We start from the raw sequence: 22,872 nt of genomic DNA, 5'->3' as shown, positions 1-22,872 counted from the left end.
GCAATATGTGCCATGTAAAAAAGCTAATGTTTAACTTCTTATGGCTGCAGGGGAAGTATTGAGTAGCTTGGATGAAAGGTGCACAGAGGTTCCCAGAGTAAACGGCTTGCTCCTCAGTCATAGTTGCTAATATATGCATATTATTATTAGTATTGGATAGAAAACACTCTGAAGTTTCTAAAACTGTTTGAATTATGTCTGTAAGTATAACAGAACTCATATGGCAGGCAAAAACCTGAGAAAAAAATCCAAACAGGAAGTGGAAATTCTGAGGCTGGTCGATTTTCAACCAAGATCCCATTGAAATCACAGCGAGATATGGAGGAGTTTGCACTTCCTACGGCTTCCACTAGATGTCAACAGTCTGTAGAACCTTGTCTGATGCCTCTACTGTGAAGGGGGGCCGAATGAGAGGGGAATTAGTCAGGTCTGCCATGACCTGACCATGCTTTCACCATGCGGCACCCACGCACACGCAACAGACACCAGTCTCAGCCCCTGAGATGAGTACAGTGCAGAAGTAGTTATTTAGGGCAGGGCACTCACCCTCAGCCTTAACCCACCACTGTCTGCTACTGCATCAGTCTGCCCCCTGACACATAACTAGTACACAGCACAGCTACCGCTATGTCGGGATGAGAGAAGGAAGGGAGGATGAAAGGGAGAGGGAAATGGGGGATTTAAAATGAAAGAATACAAGAGAAAGACAATAACAGAGAGAATGAGGGAAGGGTGAAAACTAACAGCCAGCAGGCCAGAAGTCTTGGGACACCTTCATGGGCATGGCCATTCATTCAATAGAGCTAGGGATTCACCATCAGTGACACACCTCTATCCAATGATACTCTGGTCCATCTTCTCTCTATTACACCACCCAGAGCTCTCTCCTACCCACCCATCCTCTGCCAGCTGGTCCTTGAGCACAGGCATTTAAAGACCTGCCTAAACTCCTCTACCTCCCTGTGTCCTCAGGGTACGGCCCTGCTCCACATGAAACTGATAGGGGATGAGCAAGACACGCATCTGATGGGCTTACCTGCAGACAGAGAGATGAGGGGAGCAGGTGCTAGCCCCCCATAGCTTTCTGTCTGGCCTCTGCCCTGTGGGCTATGTGGTGAGGGCTGAAAGTGTGTTTTTGTTTTTGGGGGAGGGGAGGTTGGGGGTTGAGTAGTAGTTACAGGCCACTTAGTTAAATGTCAGTTTACACCTGACTTTCACTACACAGAAAATCTATGTTTGGAACTGGAAACAGCAGGTGACCCTTTACACAAAAAAAATGATGTGCACACACACACACTAACCCTCGCTAGAGACAACAGTGTTGCACGACAGAAAGCCAGAGTTTAAATTCAGTGCCATCCTCGGCCCAAACCCAGAGCCAAAACCACGGCAACTCATCGCCATGACAACTGTACAACCCCCCCTAACCTACCACCCACTCCCCCTCAATCAATACACCCCCACCACCTGTGCAACTGAGCCGAACTTAGTCGGAACTGCAAGGCTTTTGTGGAGAGAGCAAGGAGGTCTTTGTGAATTCAGTTCAATACCTCAGCAGCACCCTTGTGAAGGGAGTCCCAGTGCTGTATACAAGCTGGCTGGCTGGCTGGCTGGCAGAGAAGAGAAGAGAGAGACAGAGGCAAGAGAGAGAGAGGCAGTGCTGTATACAAGCTGGCTGGTGGAGAGGAGAGGAGAGAGACAGAGGCAAGAGAGAAAGGTGAGAGGAGAGAGGCAGTGCTGACGTGTAGAACACCTTGCTAATGTGTCTCAGTTAAGAGCACAGAGTTGGTACAGACAAAGGAGAGAAGAGGAGGAGGAAGAGAGGCTGCCCTTCTCCTGCCAACATGGCCACGGCTGCATCCACAACTACTGCCTACGATGAGACGAGGCTTTCACTATCCGCCTCCACTTCCACTGTAGCAAACATGTTGGTTGTATATATCCGTGTGCTACTCTGTGTATTCAAATCATTTAAATGTGCATTTGTAGGTCCTATCTGTATAAGTGTTTGTGTGGGAGAGAGTGTGTGTGTGTGTCTGTGTTTGAGAGAGAGCAAGTCAGTCTCTCCAAACAAGCATGTGTGTACAGTCAGTGCATGCGAGAGAGTGTCAATATTCAACTCTGTGAATCTGCATCAGAGTGTGTGGGAGTATGTATGTGTTAGATAGACTATGAGGATGTATCTTTGTGTGTATATGTGCGTTTGAAGCCCCCGTTCTCTCGGGTGTTTAGAGAGTCTGCCCAGCTACAGGAAGAAGTGCTCTGGTACTCTGCTCAAATCACAGGCATTGGTTCTAGTCAGGTGACCTGGGCAGCGCTCAAGTATTGTGAATCAGATGAAAACAAACTTAACGAGGCCCACAGTCATTCAGTCAGTCAGTCAAACCGTTCAGTCAGCCAGTCAGTCCAACCAGCTGCCTGGCCCTGACTGTGGAGAAGGGTCTGAAAGGAAAGAGGCTGTCCCCAATAAAGAAAAACAGCCATTATAAGAATCAGGGACAGATGGAGATCGCATGGAAGTATGTTAAAGTGTGTGTGTGTGTGTGTGTGTGTGTGTGTGTGTGTGTGTGTGTGTGTGTGTGTGTGTGTGTGTGTGTGTGTGTGTGTGTGTGTGTGGAGGGAGGGTTATGTGAAGGACAACTTCTAAATAAAATATAAATTAAAATTTGTATTTACAAATAAACTGATAAAATGGATCAGTTTGTGTCAGTGTAAGTTCAACAAAATGGAAGACAATAGGGGCATGGTCAGAAATGTGTTTCCAGGAGATACAACTTTTATGCAATCCATCACGATTCTCTTTCAGGTAAATACAAAATGCCATTAAAACAAACCAAAGCACTTGTGGGGTGAAACACTACAGCAGTGTTTCCCGTATGATTTTTTCAGCAGTGGTGTCAAGGGGGGGTGCATTGTTACTAGCGTTAACGCAATGACATGCTAGCTGTTCCCATTGATTTCCAGTCATTGAGCCAACAACTATCAATTTAAAAGAATGTCTCGGCAGAAATAAATATATTTTATAACTAAATCATGTTTTTGTTGTTGCGGTGACAACAATTTAGCAGTGGTGGGTCACCACTGCTAAATTAATATAGGGGAAACACTGCTACAGGGAATACAGCCTTATTCACAACACAATCTCAATACTGAGAGTGGTATATAGTCCAATGGACACCTGTTGTTTTTAGTCTTCTTTTTTTATTCAAGTTCTGCTACATTCCCCAATATCTCCCTAAATCCTTGTGCCCACATAGACCAGACAGACTGCATCAGCCTCTAACCCCCCTCCTTATATCCCCTATACCCAGTCCAGATGGCAAATCGCCACCCATACAGTAGAATGCTAAACCCTAAAACCTCAGACAATGCAGAACTGTCATTAACCCCACACAAGAAAATGAGTTACACTTCCAAGACCTAGAACCTGAGGATATATATCCAAGAGCTAGAACCTGAGGATATATATCCAAGACCTAGATCCTGAGGATATATATCCAAGAGCTAGATCCTGAGGATATATATCCAAGAGCTAGATCCTGAGGATATATATCCAAGAGCTAGAACCTGAGGATATATATCCAAGAGCTACATCCTGAGGATATATATCCAAGAGCTAGATCCTGAGGATATATATCCAAGAGCTAGATCCTGAGGATATATATCCAAGAGCTAGATCCTGAGAATATATATCCAAGAGCTAGTGCATGTCATGCAGCCAGCAGCCACAGGACAATGTCTCTCATCCTAAAAGTGCTAGTATCACCATTCATCGGACTGTGATTGATTGACAACACTAATGGACCGAATACATAGGCCAGCCATACGATCTCCTTGTGTCTAAACCCACCTCAGCTGCCCGGCCCGAGCCCGATGGGCCCCAACATTATACATCGGGTTAGGGCAGGGTAAGGCTTAATTTTTTCTTCAGGAACTAGGGTACGGGCAGGGCTCGGGTATCACTAAATTGATCATTAACATTTTGAAGCTGAGCCGTTTACTTGTGCTCTGCTGCGCTGTACAGTCATATCTGACTAAGATCATAAAATGTTGTTAGAAGTGCTTTGACCATGTCAAATATAAGACAGGAGAGGTTATTACACAGAAAATAACAATGTTCCTTGAGTTTGGTCAGAGTGACGAAAATGAGCTAACAGCTAACTGCTCTCTAATGTCTCATCATTAAGCAGGGCAGCCGAGAAGTCCAAGCGGAGCCGTTGCTATGTCGCCATGAGCAGAGCGCATGCAGAGCGAGCAGAGTGCATGCAGAGTGAAGGAGAGACAGATAGGAGCAGCTAATGGATTTACTAACAAGGAAGTTATTTGGGGTTTCGGGCAGGGTTGGGGCCTTCAATTTGGCAGAAGCAATCGGGCCTGGGTAGGGTAGGGCCTGAACGTCACGGACATGGCTAGGGCTCGGGCTTAAAATTCATGCCCGAGCTGGGCTCTAAGGCAGAGGGTAGCCCCGTGGGATTTCTCCAGAGCTTCTGTCTTTCTGCTACACATGGAGCTGATAGCAGCCGGCCGGCCACGGCGGCCATTTTGGTGTGGGACAGAGGCCTTATCAGTCAGGAGGAGGTCAGAGATAGATAGCAGAATGAAGGAGGAGTTGTCTGTGAGGCCAGATAGTGCCAGGCTCTCTAGGTCTAACAGACCACTATTAAGAATCAATCTAGCCTGGTCTCAGAGAGAGGGAGAGAGATAGAGAGGGAGGAAAAAAGAGAGATGGAGAGACATCTGACTTAGCTAAAGCCTACCACCCCACACAGACATGAGTGGTGTGTCACACGGGAGGCCTATCGAGACACATCGAACACACATGACACGATGAACTGACAGTGACATGGGTTCCCTTGGATGTATGTGCGTGCCTGTTTAGACCTATGACTCAAAGCATACTTAGCCATCCACTGGTCTCCTAGATATGGACTCCTGCAGGCTTCATGTCTAGCTAATCCTCTCTAGGATAGAGCTGCAGCCTCATTTTTAAAGACACAATGTTAATTATGTGAAGAAACTATCCAGTGAACTGTCCTCACAGAAGAAATGGTGTTTTCACAGAAACACACTGGAAAAGATCAGTACTGTTCCTGTCTCTGGGAGCTAGAACAGCACTCTATCTACCTCATTTTGAGAATGTATTATTCCATTGCGCGCTCTATTACAGAGCATTAACATACTAAGTGCTTTGTGTAACAATCCGTCTCCTCACCCACAGAGAACAGGGGACATAAAGATGCTTATGGTTTGGAAATTAATTACATTGAAGGCGATCAGGACAAACAAGCAGCTAGTGCTTGAGATAATTCTATTTTGTTGGAGGCACGCGAGTGAACATCAATGCTTGGCCCTTATTGATCACGTCTCAACTCGCCTCACTGCGTCTTCATAATCCTATCATGACCTTTATATGGGGGAGTGGGTGGGCATCGTGCATGGAGGGGCAGGGGGGGTGAGGGGAGGGGTCACTAGCTAGTAAGCCAGGAGGTCTAGCTGGGTAGATGGAAGGACCAAAGCCATCTTAATAATCAGGGGGACAAGTTAAAAGAGGGAGGGGTAAAAGGACAAGATGGGGGTAAGATCTAAATTAGGGGGTAAAAGGCCCACAAGCTGCTCATTGGATGTGGCTATGAATGGCGAGATAATGGGCCAGCCAGCCAGCCAGGCAGCTGACCTGAGGGCAGTCAATGCTGGGCCAAAGGCCAGGCCACAGTCTATAAAATGAAACTAGACTGCAAGTGTGTGTTACTGGATGGACTGAAAGCCTGCTTCTTACCAAGTAGCTCCCCAGAACCTTGCCTATTCTCTTCCGCATCTTCTGTCTGTCTCCATTTATTTATCTCCCTCTTTCTCGGCATGTGGCGTCACCTGCTGTGGGATTACTGCAGCCATAATGCCCACCATCCCTTCCCCCATCTTCCTCACTGAGTCATGTGACATGGGCTGTGAAGTAGGCTAGATTTGCTCAGTGACCACAAACCAATGACCTTCCACTCAACCTCTCCCATTTAACCTCATTGTCCCTCTCCCTCTCCATTCCTGTTCTCCCGTCTTTACTTTCTTTTTCACTTTGTCTTCCCCCTTTCCTCCCTTCTCTACCCCCGTACCCTTTCTACATTCTCATAGACACTGCCCAGGCCTTGCATTCCACAGTGAGGGATGGTCCACTACTGCCAGAGCGGAGGGAGAGAAGAGAGGTAGACCACTGTGTGTTTACAGCTTTTTCCACCTTTCACAGCAGGCTGTCAGGGGGCTAGGCAGTAGGCAGAGCCTCTGTGCTTGGGTGGGCTGGCTCTGGGAAGGAAAGGAGAACAGCAGTCCCTCTATTAAACTCTTGTTTAGTGCGAGTCGAGCCAGTGGTTCAGTATGCAGTAGCAGTGACTTCATCTGGGTAGAAAGCCGGTATGTTCATGAAGGACCTACACCTGAGCAGGTAATAGAGGGGAAACTATGTGTTAACCACAAACATGGTGATCCAACGCCGTCTCTGCCAGTATTTCCTCTGTGATGTACAGTACTGCTGCACGACCCCAACAAAAGCCCTTGGTCCCGGAGAGAAGGCGGAGAAAAAAAAGAAGCCACAGTTCAATTAGAAAGCTCAGCCAATCACGCCTAAGTGCTTCAAACGAATGGAAAAGATGAAGACTGACACAGAACCTTCCTTCCGCAATGATCCAAAAATGTGAACTGGAGTTTTCCATTGTAAACGTAATGATAGCTACGGGATATGATCTTGAGGTGCAGCCATAAACGGATGTGTTATGCGTAGGTGTGGGTGAGGCACATACATGTATGTATGTGCATAGCAAATTCAAGAATCTCTGATGATGCATACAATCATCTACACACAAATTGGACTCATTTGATGTCTTTCTCTGTGTCCAAAATCGAAACTCAGAATGACAATGAATCAGACAGTGTGGAGAACTACCTTGTGGTATACACTGTGGCGGGCCAAGCAACCTACTTCTCATCATTACATGGATGACTTCCACCATTTTGCTACTTCCTCACGTCTGACTAACATCCAACATCCTCTACAGCACATATGTCAGAGTCAAGGCCCGCGGGCCACATCCGGCCCGCGAGAAGGTTTTTTACGGCCCCTGGGATGATCTTGATTTATTATTAGAACCGGCCCGCAGACCGCAGCAAGCCGGCAGCCCGCAGATCTTTTACACGCACCAATACTACATTTCCCACAATGCAACGGTGACGCACCGAGCAGTAGGCTGCTTCATTTCAATATTTATTGGCACAGCAGTCGTCAGCATCACAGTAAAATTAACTTTCAGATACCCATCAAAAATGGCAAAACGGAAGGTGGACACTGAGAACCGGGGGTTTCAAACAAGGTGGGAGTCGGAGTATATGTTCACGGAGGTAGCTGGAAAACCTGTGTGTCTTCTGTGTGGAGAAAGTGTGGCGGTACTGAAAGAGTATAATCTGAGACGACATTATGAAACGAAACACGCGGACAAAAACAAGAATATGGACATGGAACAAAGGCTACAAAAGGCAGAGGAATTAAAACGAGGCCTCAAATCTCGACAGGCTCTGTTCAAAAAAGCCAAATCACAAGGCCAGGCTGCTGTCAAGGCCAGTTTTATTTTGGCAGAAGAGATCGCTAAATCAGCCCGGCCATTTACGGAGGGGGATTTCATCAAAAACTGCATGATTAAAGTTTGTGACGAAGTTTGCCCAGAAAAAAGGCAACTCTTTTTAAATGTGAGTCTGAGCAGAAACACCATTGCCGAGAGAGTAGACCAGTTGTCCATCAATCTAAAAGAGCAGCTTGTGAAAAAGGGAAAAGATTTCATTGCATATTCCTTGGCTGTGGATGAGAGCACCGACATTTCTGACATTGCCCAGTTGTCAATTTTCATCCGCGGAGTGGACTCCAGCCTAAGCGTGACAGAGGAGTTTTTGGCTTTACGTCCTATGCATGGCACAACTACGGGGCATGATTTGTATGAAGAGGTGTCAAGATGTGTAAATGAGATGGAGCTGCCTTGGGAAAAACTCGTGGGTTTGACAACCGACGGAGCACCTGCGATGTGTGGACACAGGAGCGGACTGGTGGCGAAGATACGGGAAAAGATGCAAGAGGAAAACGCGACAGGTGAGCTGACAGCTTATCATTGTATCATACACCAGGAAGCGTTGTGCGGTAAAGCCTTGAAAATGGAGCATGTAATGAGCATCATCACGCGCACAGTTAACTTTATCAGAGCCAAAGGTTTGAATCACCGCCAGTTCAAGGCATTTCTGACGGAGTTAGAAACGGAGCATGGTGATTTGCCTTATCACACAGAGGTGCGATGGCTAAGCCAGGGAAAGGTGCTTCAAAGATGTTTCGAGCTTCGTGAGGAGATTTGTCTGTTCTTGGACAGCAAAGGGAAAGACACAACACAACTCCGAGACGAAATGTTTCTGTGTGAAATGGCTTTTCTGTGTGACATTACGAGTCATCTGAATGCAATGAACTTGCAGCTGCAGGGTCGGGATCATGTCATCTCTGATATGTACAGTACAGTGAAGGCATTTAAAACCAAACTGACTCTGTGGGAGACGCAGATGCGGAAAGAAAATTTGAGCCACTTTCCCAGCTGCCAGACCATGAAAGAGAAGCTCTCTACCAGTGCGTTCCCGAGCGCACAGTTGGCTGATAAAATAGGTATGCTTGCCGCTGACTTTCGACGCCGATTTGCTGACTTTGAAGCACAAAAAAGCAGGTTGGAACTGCTCGGTAACCCATTTGCTGTTGACGTGGAAAGCTCACCACCAAACCTCCAAATGGAGTTGATTGACCTCCAATGCAATGATGCACTGAGGGCAAAATATGCGGCAGTGGGTGCTGCGGAGTTCGCCCGTTTCCTCCCCGACACAATGCCCCAGCTGCGCATCCAGGCTGCTCAAACGTTGTCTATGTTTGGCAGCACATACCTGTGTGAACAACTGTTTTCTTTGATGAACCTGAACAAAACATCACACAGAAGTCGACTTACTGCTGAACACCTCCACTCAATTCTGAGGATTTCCTCAGCTCAGAGCCTTACCCCGAACATTGATGAACTTGTGGAAAAGATGGGACACCACCAAGTATCACCCTCAACCTCAAACAAGTGAACATTACTGTGCAATCACATATTTAGAGTTTTTACTCAGTTCAAGTTTAAAAGTTAAAGTTTAATATTTGTTTTCACTGCATGTTACTTCTCCTTAAACAAAGTGTTGTTTTTGATTAATAGATTTTTGCACTTTATTTTATTGTATTTCAATCCAATTATATTTTAAAAATATTTCAGTTGAGTGGATGATAGAAAATTGCTATTATTGTTTTTTTCTTTGAAGTAAATTTAGCCCACTTTTGCTAAAATAGAAAATATAGGCTACTGATGGTGCCTTGAATACCGGTTTCTTTCATTTAATGTTCATGTTATGGGGATTTTTATATAAAGGAAATTTGTCTTTTGTGTCTGTTGAAAATTAAAGATTACTGACAGAGCCATAAGAAAATATTGCTTTATTTATCTGATCATATTGGAATATATTTGTTAGGTTTTCAGTAGGTTCAATTAGGTTCACTAGACTATATGCGTCATTTAAAAAATTTTCAATGAACATTCGAACAGTCCGGCCCTCGGCTTGTAGCTAAATTTTTTATTTGGCCCTCCGTCCATTTGACTTTGACACCCCTGCTCTACAGCAAAGATGACAATGACCAAGTTCCTTAAAAATAACCATGTCAGACTAACTAGAATTAACTGAACTGTTGATCAATAATGGATTATAATGGAGACATTCAAATGCTGCCAACCCATTATAGTTGTAGAATGGACTAGACCAGCCTTTCTTAAAGTCTGGGTCGCGACCCAAACCTGTTAAATGGTTGGTCGCGATGTGTCAGGGTAAATTTATAATTATTTCATTAATTACTGGAATTGATTTTGGCCAAGTGCAACTGCATTCTCTGTTCAGTGCGCTCTCTGCTTAGCAGCGGTGTCTCGGCTCAGTTTGGCAGCGGTGTCTCGGCTCAGTTTGGCAGCGGTGTCTCGGCTCAGTTTGGCAGCGGTGTCTCGGCTCAGTTTGGCAGCTGCGCGAGTGGGTGGAAGATGCGCGTGTGCTTCACGGTTTACCAGATCTTTTTTGGCAGAAGATCACTCTGCGACCCACACACTGCAGTGCTGTTGTTCAGCAGCAGATGAAGCGCTTTCAGCCACTGGCTTGTCATTCCCACTCGCCATCACTAACCGCCATCATCGAATTGACGCAAACTAGCCAGTTCTGACTGAGCTCAATTGTCATGAAACGCAAATACAGCAATGAGTTTCTCTCTCTTGGTTTAATACAAACGTTGATAAATAACAAGGAGCGCCAACAATGTGTTTTGTGCAGGGAAGTGAGTCTCTCAAAACGAACAAATTAAAAATGACAGGTCCTGACCAAACATCCACAGTATGATGGTAAACCCAGGGAGTTCTTTCAGAACAGGGCAGAATGCTTCAGGAAACAGTGCTTCGACAGTGGAAAAGTAAGTCAGCTAGCAAGGCATTATAGTCATTTTATAACAGGTGATGATAAGCAGAAATAAGGGAGTATACTATCTCTCATAGTAGTCAATGTGAGTTTCTCTTTCAAACAATCCCCTTGTACACAGCTAATAGCTAGCTAGCTAACGTTAGCCAAAGCAAGCTATCTAGCTACTGATAGTGCTACCCTAAGTAACAACACAGATGAAGATGAAAAAAATAAAAACTGTTGCTGTTAAAATACAAGTAATCATTTTTATTCTGAACTGGAATACATTGATTGACGCAAGATGCTTTTTGAGGCAAACACACTCACACACTTCTGGGTTGCTCATCTACAGCAGGTTGCTGTCTCCTGCCTGGCTGAGAAAGCAGTAGATGTTCTGATACAGTTTGGCTCCACATACCTATGCGAGTCAGGGTTCTCAACTCTGGCATACTTAAGAAACTGTAACGGCTCTCGTCCTCTTCTTCCTCTGAAGAGGTGTAACAAGGATCGGACCAATTTGCAGCGTGGTAAGTGCTCATGATGATTTATTAAAACCGAACTGAACACTGAAATATAAAAACAATAAACGATGTGCAGAAAACCGAAACAGTACCGTGTGGTGAAAAAGACTAACACGGAAACAAACACCCACAAACCAACAGTGAAAACAGGCAACCTAAATATGTCTCCCAATCAGAGACAATGCAAAACACCTGCCTCTGATTGAGAACCATATCAGGCTAAATGAACAAACCTAAACATAGAAACAAATAACATAGACTGCCACCCCAACTCACGCCCTGACCATACTAAATAAAGACAAAACAAGGGAAAATAAAGGTCAGAACGTGACAGTACCCCCCCCCCCCAAAGGTGCGGACTCCGGCCGCAAAACCTAAACCTATAGGGGAGGGTCTGGGTGGGCGTCTGTCCGCGGTGGCGGCTCTGGCGCGGGACGTGGACCCCACTTCACCATTGTTTTAGTGCGCCTCTTCGCCCGCCTCCGTGGCCTCTTTAAAGCGGCGACCCTCGCCACCGACCTTGGACTGGGGACCCTAGACATGGGTCCCGAATGGACGGGGGATTCTGGCAGCGCCGGACAGGCGGGAGACTCCGGCAGCTCCGGAGTGAAGGGCGATTTTGGCATCGCCTGGCTGACTGACGGCTCTCGCAGATCCTGGCTGGCTAGCGGCTCTGGCGGCTCCTGGCTGACTGGCGGCTCTGGCGGCTCCTGGCGGTTCCTGGCTGGCTGGCGGCTCCTGGCTGGCTGGCGGCTCCTGGCTGGCTGGCGGCTCTGGCGGCTCCTGGCTGGCTGGCGGCTCCTGGCGGCTCCTGGCTGGCTGGCAGCTCTGGCGGCTCCTGGCTGGCTGGCAGCTCTGGCGGCTCAGGACAGACGGGCAGCTCAGACGGCGCTGGGCAGACGGGCAGCTCAGACGGCGCTGGGCAGACGGGCAGCTCAGACGGCGCTGGGCAGACGGGCACAGACGGCGCTGGGCAGACGGGCAGCTCAGACGGCGCTGGGCAGACGGGCAGCTCAGACGGCGCTGGGCAGACGGGCAGCTCAGACGGCGCTGGGCAGACGGGCAGCTCAGACGGCGCTGGGCAGACGGGCACACCTGTAGGGAGGAGACGGAGAGACAGCCTGGTGCGTGGGGCTGCCACAGGACCCACCAGGCTGGGGAGACGTACAGGAGGCTTGGTGTTAGGAGGAGGCACCTGAAGGACCGGGCTGTGGGGGAGCACTGGAGCTCTGGTGCGCAGTCTTGGCACCACTCCCCCAGGCTGGATAACTACTCTAGCCCGGACCCTCCAGAGTGCAGGCACAGGTTGAACCGGGCTGTGGGTGAGCACTGGAGATCTAGTGCCTACTACGCGCACCTCTCCCTTAGGCTCCACTCCCACATTTGCCCGGCACGAGCGGAGCGCAGGCATAGGACGCACTGCACCCTCCCAGCGCCCCGGAGACACAGCACGCAGAGCCGGCGCAGGATACCCTGGACCGAAACGGCGTACTGGAGACCAGACACGCTGAGCAGGCACAATACGCCCTGGCTGGATGCCCACACTCACATGACACTTTCGGGGGGCTGCCCTATAGCGCACTGGGCTATGGGCACGTACTGGCGACACCGTGCGCTTAACCGCATAACACGGTGCCCGACCAGTAACGCCTGCTTATAATAAGCACGAGGAGTGAGCTCAGGTCTGCTACCTGGCTTAGCCACACTCCCCGTGTGCCCCCCCCAAAAAAATTGGGGGCTGCCTCTCGTACCTGTCGCGCTGCCGTGCTGCCTCCTCATATCGCTGGCTCCTCTCTCCGGCTGCCTCTGCTCTCCTAGCTGCCTCCACCTGTTCCCATGGGAGGCGATCCCTTCCAGCCAGGATCTCCTCCCATGTGTAGCAACCCTTGCCGTCCAAAACGTCTTCCCATGTCCATTCCTCCTTCTTGCGCTGCTCCTGCTGCTGCTGCTTGTTACCACGCTGCTTGGTCCTTGGTTGGTGGGTGTTTCTGTAACGGCTCTCGTCCTCTTCTTCCTCTGAAGAGGTGTAACAATGATCGGACCAATTTGCAGCGTGGTAAGTGCTCATGATGATTTATTAAAACCGAACTGAACACTGAAATACAAAAACAATAAACGATGTGCAGAAAACCGAAACAGTACCGTGTGGTGAAAAACACTAACACGGAAACAAACACCCACAAACCAACAGTGAAAACAGGCAACCTAAATATGTCTCCCAATCAGAGACAATGCAAAACACCTGCCTCTGATTGAGAACCATATCAGGCTAAATGAACAAACCTAAACATAGAAACAAATAACATAGACTGCCCACCCCAACTCACACCCTGACCATACTAAATATAGACAAAACAAGGGAAAATAAAGGTCAGAACGTGACAGAAACAAGTAATGCAACAGACTCAATGCTGAACATGACCTCAGGGTTACACTGTCAAAAACCGAGCCCAGAATAGACCTGCTTGTTGAAAACTTCCACCAGTCACACACCTCTCATTAGGACTGTGTGTTTTCTGGTCTACATCTGTGTGATGTGATCAATCAGTTTATTCCAGTTCAGATTTTAAATTATTTATTGTATTTTAACAGCAACAGTTCCAACCTAGACAGATATGTAAGAGTGTTTTTAATGGGGAAAGAAACATGAGTAGCTATTTATATGGGTATTTCATTTAATTGTTATGTTGCATTTGTTAATGGGCATAAGGGCAATGAAATGTACCGATATTACGTATAGTTGCGTGTTTTGTAAGCTTGGGTCCCAGGAAAACATAGAATTTCTAATTTGGGTCCCAGGCTGAAAAAGTTTAAGAACCCCTGGACTAGACGGTTATTATGAGGAGTTATAATTGGGTTAAACCATTTACCCACACGGGGGAATGCCAGATTTCCTTGCTGACTGTTGGCAGTGTGGGTAGGATGTTTTTAGGACCAGATAGTGTGAGACATGCATGCTGTTTTTCCATTACAACTCCTGCAGGGACTTACCCTCAAAACAAAAGCACCTTTGATTAAGGGATGTCTCTTTCTCTCCCTCTCCCTCTTACCATCAGAACAGCTGCAGTCCACACAGCTACAAAGGCACACAGCTGCCATTGGCTAGTCTGAGTATGATGGCCAATCAAAATGGGTTGTGGATCGAATATACACATGCAGATCCTAACACAAACACACAGCCATAGATCAAAACATGTGCAAACTCCAAACACACACACCTAGCCACTAAATTAATGTGGTTCATGGAAGAAAAGCTTGGTTTATTCCTGCCAAACTTGCAGCAAGTGAGATGATTCACTAAGACCTAAGGAAGTTAAACTCCAAAAGTCAAGGCCAATTTGTGTTACAGAGCATTTCTAAACGGCCTGGCTCCCAGTTAATGACATGGTCTCACTACTGCCATGCCCGCCCTGCGCTAGAGCAAAATTACGCTTTTTAAACCCCCAAAGCATATAGACTTATTCTTCATGCTGTGTTGTTTCCAGAGAGACACACCAATACCAGGGGAACTCAGAACAGTTTATTCAGTCTATGGCCTCTACTAGCTCACCAAGACGTGCATAGGCAGTCTTCAAAGTGTGCATTGCATAGTAGTAAAACACACACACAGGAATGATTAGGCTTTATCCATCGGCAGCCTTAAGGGCCTTCACGACATTGGCAGACAAGTCAATATGATTTGACTCTCCACCCGGCTATATATAGTAAACACATGGATAGCCTATGCATCCTCGAATGCAAATTGTTTGTGCCACTCCCCAGAGCTAACATGCTGACCAGACCGCCATCGCGCTAATTTTGATTTTGTCCACCCACACCAGACACAATCAGGACACGCAGTTTGAAATATCAAAACAAACTCTGAGCCAACTATCTTAATTTGGGAACAGGTCGAAAAGCATTTAACATTTCCTTGGGTCCTTGGTGTCAACATCACCAACAAACTAACATGGTCCAAGCACACCAAGACAGTCATGAAGAGAGCACGACAAAATCTATACCTCAGGAGACTGAAAAGATTTGGCATGGGTCCTCAGATCCTCAAAAGGTTCTACAGCTGCACCATCGAGAGCATCCTGACTGGTTGCATCACTGTCTAGTATGGCAACTGCTCGGCCTCCGACCGCAAGGCACTACAGAGGGTAGTGCGAACGGTCCAGTACATCAATGCGGCCAAGCATCCTGCAATCCAGGACCTCTACACCAGGCGGTGGCAGGAGAAGGCCTGAAAAATTGTCAAAGACTTCAGCCACCATAGTCATAGACTGTTCTCTCTGCTACTGCACAGCAAGCGGTACATGAGAGCCAAGTCTAGGTCCAAGAGGTTCTAAACAGCTTCTACCCCCAAGCCATAAGACTCCTGAACACCTAATCAAATGGCTACCCAGACTATTTGCATTGCCCCCACCCCCTCTTTTACATCGCTGCTACTCTCTGTTGTTATCATCTATGCATAGTCACTTTAATAACTCTACCTACATGTACATATTACCTCAACTTATCGGTGCCCCCACACATTGACTCTGTACCGGTACCCCCCCCCCCCCCCCCTGTATATAGTCTCGCTATTGTTATTTTACTGCTGATCTTTAACTACTTGTTACTTTTATTTGTTATTCTTATCTGTATTTTTTTTTTACTGCATTGTTGGCTAGGGGCTCGTAAGTAAGCATTTCCCTGTAAGGTCTATCTATACCTGTTGTATTTGGAGCATGTGACTAATAAAATATGATTTGATTTTGATTTATGGCAATTTAGCTAGCTAGCTTGCTGTTGCTAGCTAATATGTCCTGGGATATAAACATTGGGTTGTAATTTTACCTGAGATGCACAAGGTCCTTTACTCCAACAATTAATCCACAGATAAAAGGGTAAACCGAGTTTGTTTCTAGTAATCTCTCCTCCTCCACGCTTCTTCTTCTTCGGACATTATATGGTAATTGGCAACCAACATTAAGCTGCATTACCACTACCAATTGGACTGGAGTGTCACAATCCCCTTCCTGGAAATGACTGGACCAAAGCGCAGCGTGGTACGTGTTCATGATATTTTATTAAATCAGAACACTTGAACAAAAATAACAACGAGAAAAACGAACAGTTCTGTAAGGTAACTAAACTATACAGAAAACAACTACCCAGAAACATAGGTGGGAAAAGGCTGCCTAAGTATGATTCCCAATCAGAGACAACGATAGACAGCTGCCTCTGATTGAGAACCATACCCGGCCAAACACAAAGAAATAGAAAATATAGAAATAAAGAAACTAGAATGCCCACCCTAGTCACACCCTGGCCTAACCAAAATAGAGAATAAAAGCCTCTCTATGGCCAGGGCGTGACATGGAGTGTGAACATTAGTTCGTCTTTCACCCACATATATGCTCCTAATAACCAATGAGGAGATGGGAGAGGCGGGACTTGCAGCGCGTCAAGCGTCACAAATAGAGACAAGTTCTATTTTAGTGCCTGGCTACGCAGACGCTTGTTGAGCACTGTGGGTGCAATGCCTGAACAACATGTATGTGTACATTTATTTTACAACTCTCGCACACGTGACGTGAGCGGTGTGGTCAGCATGTAAGAAGACATTGTAGCTAGCTACTTATGGTGAAATGATTTCATATAAAACCAAGATCATTCAGTGAAGGATACCATCTGCTCTAAAGAGAAAATGGCTGCTACAGAATGTATGTTTTCAGATTTCTGTACAGAGAATACCGCTACTGTCCCTAAAAGGAAGACTTCCTGTCAGCACACACCCAAATGCAAAGTGGATGGTTTTAGACAGAAGGGTCATTCCATATGATTTCAATCACCTTCTGATTTCACCCCTTTTGATTTGAATGAAGCCTTCCATACATGTTTGCCCATGGTAGAAGTGGTCAGAAAGTGACTTTTTGGACCTGAATGACAAAACATTCAGGAGATAGAGGTGCTCAAAGTTGACCCATTTGGCATACCCCACCCTTCATCACTAAAAAAGATAATCGCTTCAGCTTGATATAATTTTAAAGCTTCTAAACAGGGTTGTCAAACTGCTTCATGATTTAGTTGAGGAAAAAAAAGTGTTACATTTTTTTACAAAATTTAAGCTTTAAAGTAAATTATCTAAATACGAGTCATCTCCCCTAAAAAAAAAAATGATGTTCAAATATGTTGTAGCTTAAACCCTATTTACATAATCTGAGGTGTTTGTTGTGCCTGCACACGCTTGAAGAAAGAAAAGATGGTGGCCAAACATGTATGAAAGGTTTCATTCAAATCAAAAGGGGTGCAGTCAGAAAGTGATTGAAATCATTTGGAATGACCCAGAATCAAGATAATGACACTACAGAAAACTCATGGTTGCATCTTGATCTTGATGTTGACCTTCTGAGGAAGGAGCGGTCTGTATCTCCACTCTCAATGTCCTCTGGTATGATTATTACATGTTTTTTATCATACCCTGCTGCTGAACAGTTATGTAGGGCTGATGGAGGTCTGCTTTGATCACTGTGTGTGAATAACAAACCCCACCAAGGGACCAGGGGATATTGACTCAGTCCTTTACTAGGCCCCTGACTGTGATCTGCAATGAATCAGACCTGGTCAGCCCAGTCATGGAATACAGTAGGGTATAGTGTACATTATTATGAATCCATATGTTTGTTGGAGTGTTTCCATCAATTAATGAATAAATAAAACACTATTTATTTTATTTAACCTTTATTTAACTAGGCAAGTCAGTTAACAACAAATTCTTATTTACAATGAAGGCCTACACCGGCCAAACCCGGTCAACGCTGGGCCAATTGTGCGCCACCCTATGGGACTCCCAATCACGGCCGGTTGTGATATAGCCTGGACTCGAACCAGGGTCTGTAGTATTTGTATTTATTATCAGCTACTCTTCCTGGGGTCCGGCAAAACTAAGGCAGTTATACATTTTTTTTATTTTATTACAATACATTCATTACAGAACTCACAACACACTAAGTGTGTGCCCTCAGGCCCATACTCCACTACCACATATCTACAAGGCAAAATACATGTGTGCGTGTGTATAGTGCGTATGTTATCATGTGTTTGTATGCATGTGTCTGTGCCTATGTAGTGACGACTCTAGCACTGAGATGCAGTGCCTTAGACCGTGCCACTCGGAAGAGGGCTCAATTGTCCAAATGTTCATTTAACAGATTATTTGATACGGATCAAATGCATATTTTAAATGCTTTTATATATTTTAAAGAATTTTACATATGTAAATATTAATATAACAAAATTAATATGGTACAATTGATTTGGCTTTGAGTTTGCACTTTTGGGACTATCCCGTTGCATAGACTGCCAAGCAAGCTAAATCAAGTGAGGATCAAATTGGCCATTCAAAAGTTTTTAAGCAATACATTTGACCAAGGTCTGATCATTTTCCATCGGCATCCATTTGTGGCCAATAAATCAGATGACAACAGGTCTGGACATATTCTCCCAATCTCGCTTCCGTTCTACCAGATAACAGCAGCTTCAAAACAACAGGATGTGATGTAGCCTAGGTAGGCTGCTCTATCCACTCCGGTGAGACGTGATGGCTGTAGCTAGATACTATCGGTACAATTGTACATGTTGTCATATAGCTGACGCTCTTATCCAGAATGACTTACAGTAAGTGGTGAGTGCATACATTCTAATATTTTTTTGCGTACTGGTCCACCGTGGGAATCGAACCCACAACCCTGTCCATGCTCTACCAACTGGGCTACACGGGTCAATCGCTTCCACATCGAATCCCATACTTTGCTAATCGACTGTAAGTGGCATGTCAATAGCTCAACACTGCATTGGATCTGAATACAGTATGCGCAACGGTGCACACCCAGTAGCGCACGGGAAGAAGTCGGTCAGGCGCCTATGATAAGGATCGCCAGACAAATTAGAGCTGGTTTGGCTTGTTAAATCTGATGGGTTGCAGGTAGTTAGTCCTAACACAATAAAACACACAACAAAATTGTAAAGAAAAGGAAATGCACATGTCTAAATCTTTAGTCTATACCTTACATCTCAGCGCAGTAATAATCCAGTCCGCACTGGTCCAACTGTCTATAGGCTATTTGCCACTTCTCTCAAACTGGGAGAAAAATACATGTTTGCGCTACAGTTTCCGCCTATTTTCGGTGGTCTCTGACAGCCTACAGTAGGCTATATATTGCCTATATGAAATTGGGAAACGCAAACAAACCTTGTATACTTGTCCATACGTGCCATTGCCGACCACTTCCACCAGTTCGAAAATACCAGCTGGGTCCTGTAAAATGAAATTAACAAATGGTTAACATTTACCAAATAACTTTGAAAGATGGGTGGTTTTCATAGTATCATGGCCAACGTTACAACCCGTTCAATTAGGCAGTAGCGCCAGATTTGCCTCACATGCCAGTGCATTGCCAACAAAGGAAAAATAGGAATTTATCCCCCTATCCTACCAAGAACAACACATCCCATTTGTAACACATTGTACCCTGGTTTAGCCCATGGTTGCGTCAATAAATGGATTTGGACAGCAAACAATGTACATCCTCAGATAAGATGTATTGCACTCACCCGCAAAGAGGCAAGGTCTATGTCAACTAGACTTTTAGCTGGAGACTCGTTCGCCATTTTTCAATAATAAATAGAGATTGCAAAGTCTATTTTATTCCCTTCAAGTTGATTGTGTATATGCAATGTCGTATCTCATTATTGGAAGTGATCCCTTATTCCTTGTTAATGTAATTTCGATCCAAAGCGGGTTGTTCTTTGTACTCCCGTCGTTGTCGAGCCTACGCTGTTACTCCATATTGAGCTACCGCGGCTGGCAGTGCTGCTTGCTTTCTCTATTCTCCCCCTGCCTCCCTCTCTCTTGTTGTCGCTCTCTCACTCACTCCCCTGTAAAGCATCACCAACAGAGGAAGCTGAATCGGTCAGGGCCTGAGTGAGGGCAGTAGAGAGATAGAGGGAGCCGCTGCTCCCCCTATCCCCAACAGAAATTAATCCAAACATGCTGAATTTATGTGCCATGCTGATTAGCTCACAATAATGTATTTTTAAGCTTTTTTTTGTAGTCTTCATAAAACGACATCAATTTACATTTTAGCAGACGTTTTAACCAGAGCGATTTACAGGAGCAATTAGGGTTATGTGCCTTGCTCAGGGGCACATTACCAGATTGTTCACCTCGTCGGCTTGGGGATTCAAACCAGCTACCTTTTTCGGTTACTGGCCAAACACACTTAACTGCTCGGCTACCTGCCATCCATGCATATAGCCAACCTAAATTATGTCTAAACTAGGTATGAACAATAATTATATACACAACATGCAACAACTTCAAAGATTTTACCAAGTTAAAGTTCATATAAGGAAATCAGTCAATTGAAATAAATAAATTAGTCCTTAATCTAAAGATTTCACATGACTGGGAATACAGATATGCATTTGGTGGTCACAGATACCTTAAAAAAGGTAGGGACATGGATCAGAAAACCAGTCAGTATCTGGTGAGACTATCATTTGCCTCATGAGTATGACACATCTCCTTTGCATAGAGTTGATCAGGCTGTTGATTGTGGCCTGTGGAATGTTGTCTCACTCCTCTTCATGTGGCTTTGTGAAGTTGCTGTATATTGGCGGGAACTGGACAGGTCGATCCAGAGCATCCCATACATGCTCAATGGGTGACATGTCTGGTGAGTATGCAGGCCATGGAAGAACTGGGACATTTTCAGCTTCCATTGTGTACAGATCCTTGCGACATGGGGCCGTGCATTATCATGCTGAAACATGAGGTGATGGCGGCTGATGAATGACACAACAATGGGCCTCAGGATCTCGTCACGGTATCTTTGTGCATTCAAATTGCCATTGATAAAATGCAATTGTGTTCGTTGTCCGTAGCTTATGCCTGCCCATACCATAACCCCACCACCACATGGGGCACTCTGTTCACAATGTTTACATTAGCAAACCGCTCGCCCACACAGCGCCATACACATGGTCTGCGGTTGTGAGGCCGTTTGGACGTAATGCTAAATTCTCTAAAACTATGATGGAGGTGGCTTATGGTAGAGAAATGAACATTAAATTATCTGGCAATAGCTCTGGTGGACATTCCTGCAGTCAGCATGCCAATTGTCAATCTGTGGCCTTGTGTTGTGTGACAAAACTGCACATTTTAGAGTGGCCTTTTATTGTCCCCAGCACAAGGTGCACCTGCGTAATGATCATGCTGTTTAATCAGCTTCTTGATATTCCACACCTGTCAGGTGGATGGATTATTTTGGCAAAGGTGAAATACTCACTAACAGGGATGTAAATTCATTTGTGCACAAACTCTGAGTGAAACAAGCTTTGTGTGTGTATGGGATCTTTAATTTCAGCTCATGAAACATGGGACCAATGCGTTTATATTTTTGTTCAGTATATTTTGTTTACAATGTATCAATAAACCGTTTATTATATTACGGTAAGGTGTAACTCACAATATATTTATGTGCTCTCTCTCTCTTCTGTCTGTTAGATTAGGCTTTCGGCCAGTTTTCTCTTATCAGTTAACTCTTATCTTATTGCTTCAAGATGTCCACCATTGTTCCTGTACCCAAGAAAGCAAAGGTAACTTAATTAAATGACTATTGCCCTGTAGCACTCACTTCTGTCATCATGAAGTGCTTTGAGAGGCTAGTTAAGGATCATTTCACCTCCACCCTACCTGACACCCTAGATCCACATCGACAGGACCGCAGTGGAGAAGGTGAAGAGCTTCAAGTTCCTCGGTGTACTCAGTGTACACATCACACGCCCCCATTCTCATCGACGGGGCTGTAGTGGAGCAGGTTGAGAGCTTCAAGTTCCTTGGCGTCCACATCAACAACAAAGTAACATGGTCTAAGCACACCAAGACAGTTGTGAAGAGGGCACGACAAAACCTATTCCCCCTCATGAGACTGAAAAGATTTGTCATGGGTCCTTAGATCCTCAAAAGATTTTACAGCTGCACCAGAGAGCATCCTGACTGGTTGCATCACTGCCTGGTATGGAAACTGCTCAGCCTCCGACCGCAAGGCACTACAGAGGGTAGTGCGTATGGCCCAGTACATCACCGGGGCCAAGCTTCTTGCCATCCAGGACCTCTATACCAGGCGGTGTCAGAGGAAGGCCCTTAAAATCGTCAAAGACTCCAGCCAGCCCTACCTGCCGTCAAAGACTCTTTAACAACCCTACCTGCATGTACATAATTATCACAAATACCTCAACACCAGTGCCCCCGCACATTTACACATTGGCTCTGCACCAGTACCCCCGCTATTGTTATTTACTGCTGCTCTTTAATTATTTGTTTTTCTTATTTATCTCTTACTTTTTTTAACTTTACATTTTTGGGGTATTTTCTTAAAACTGCATCATTGGTTAAGGCCTTGTAATTAAGCATTTCACTGTAAGGTCTACACCTGTTGTATTCAGCGCATGTGACAAATAAAATTTGATTTGACAATCTGAAACGGTCCACCCACACAGACAGTGTGGTGAAGGCAGTGCAACAGCGCCTCTTCAACCTCAGTATGCTGAAGAAATTCGGCTTGGCCCCTAAGACCCTCACAAACTTTTACAGATGCACAATTGAGAGCATCCTGCCGGGCTGTATCACCGCCTAGGATGGCGGCCCCTAAGACCCTCACAAACTTTTACAGATGCACAAAATTGAGAGCATCCTGCCGGGCTGTATCACTGCCTAGGATGGCAACCGCAGGGCTCTCCAGAGGGTGGTGCGGTCTGCCCAACGCATCACCGGGGGCACACTGCCTGCCCTCCAGGACAC

The 22,872-nt window shown here is 45.7% G+C and overlaps 1 protein-coding gene across 7 annotated transcripts in view; it reads right to left on the bottom strand.

Moving 5' to 3' along the window:
• LOC139546608 (mitogen-activated protein kinase kinase kinase kinase 4-like) overlaps positions 1-19,925 on the bottom strand; it is a 114,396-nt gene extending 94,471 nt beyond the window's left edge. For 3 of the 7 annotated variants that reach the window (XM_071355177.1, XM_071355178.1, XM_071355179.1), the window contains exons 1-2: positions 19,623-19,923; positions 19,261-19,326 (exon numbers count right to left, since the gene is read on the bottom strand). In XM_071355177.1, coding sequence (XP_071211278.1) covers positions 19,261-19,326; positions 19,623-19,679 — 123 coding nt within the window. In that variant the 5' untranslated portion in view covers positions 19,680-19,923. Of the gene's footprint in view, positions 1-19,260; positions 19,327-19,622 lie in introns of all 7 variants that reach the window. The other 4 variants (XM_071355173.1, XM_071355174.1, XM_071355176.1 and 1 more) reach the window with 2 other exon arrangements.
• Between the last annotated feature and the right edge of the window lie 2,947 nt (positions 19,926-22,872).

The sequence above is a fragment of the Salvelinus alpinus genome, chromosome 20 (assembly GCF_045679555.1).
Source record: "Salvelinus alpinus chromosome 20, SLU_Salpinus.1, whole genome shotgun sequence".
Classification (NCBI taxonomy): domain Eukaryota; kingdom Metazoa; phylum Chordata; class Actinopteri; order Salmoniformes; family Salmonidae; genus Salvelinus; species Salvelinus alpinus.
This window is presented reverse-complemented; position numbering and strand designations above follow the sequence as displayed.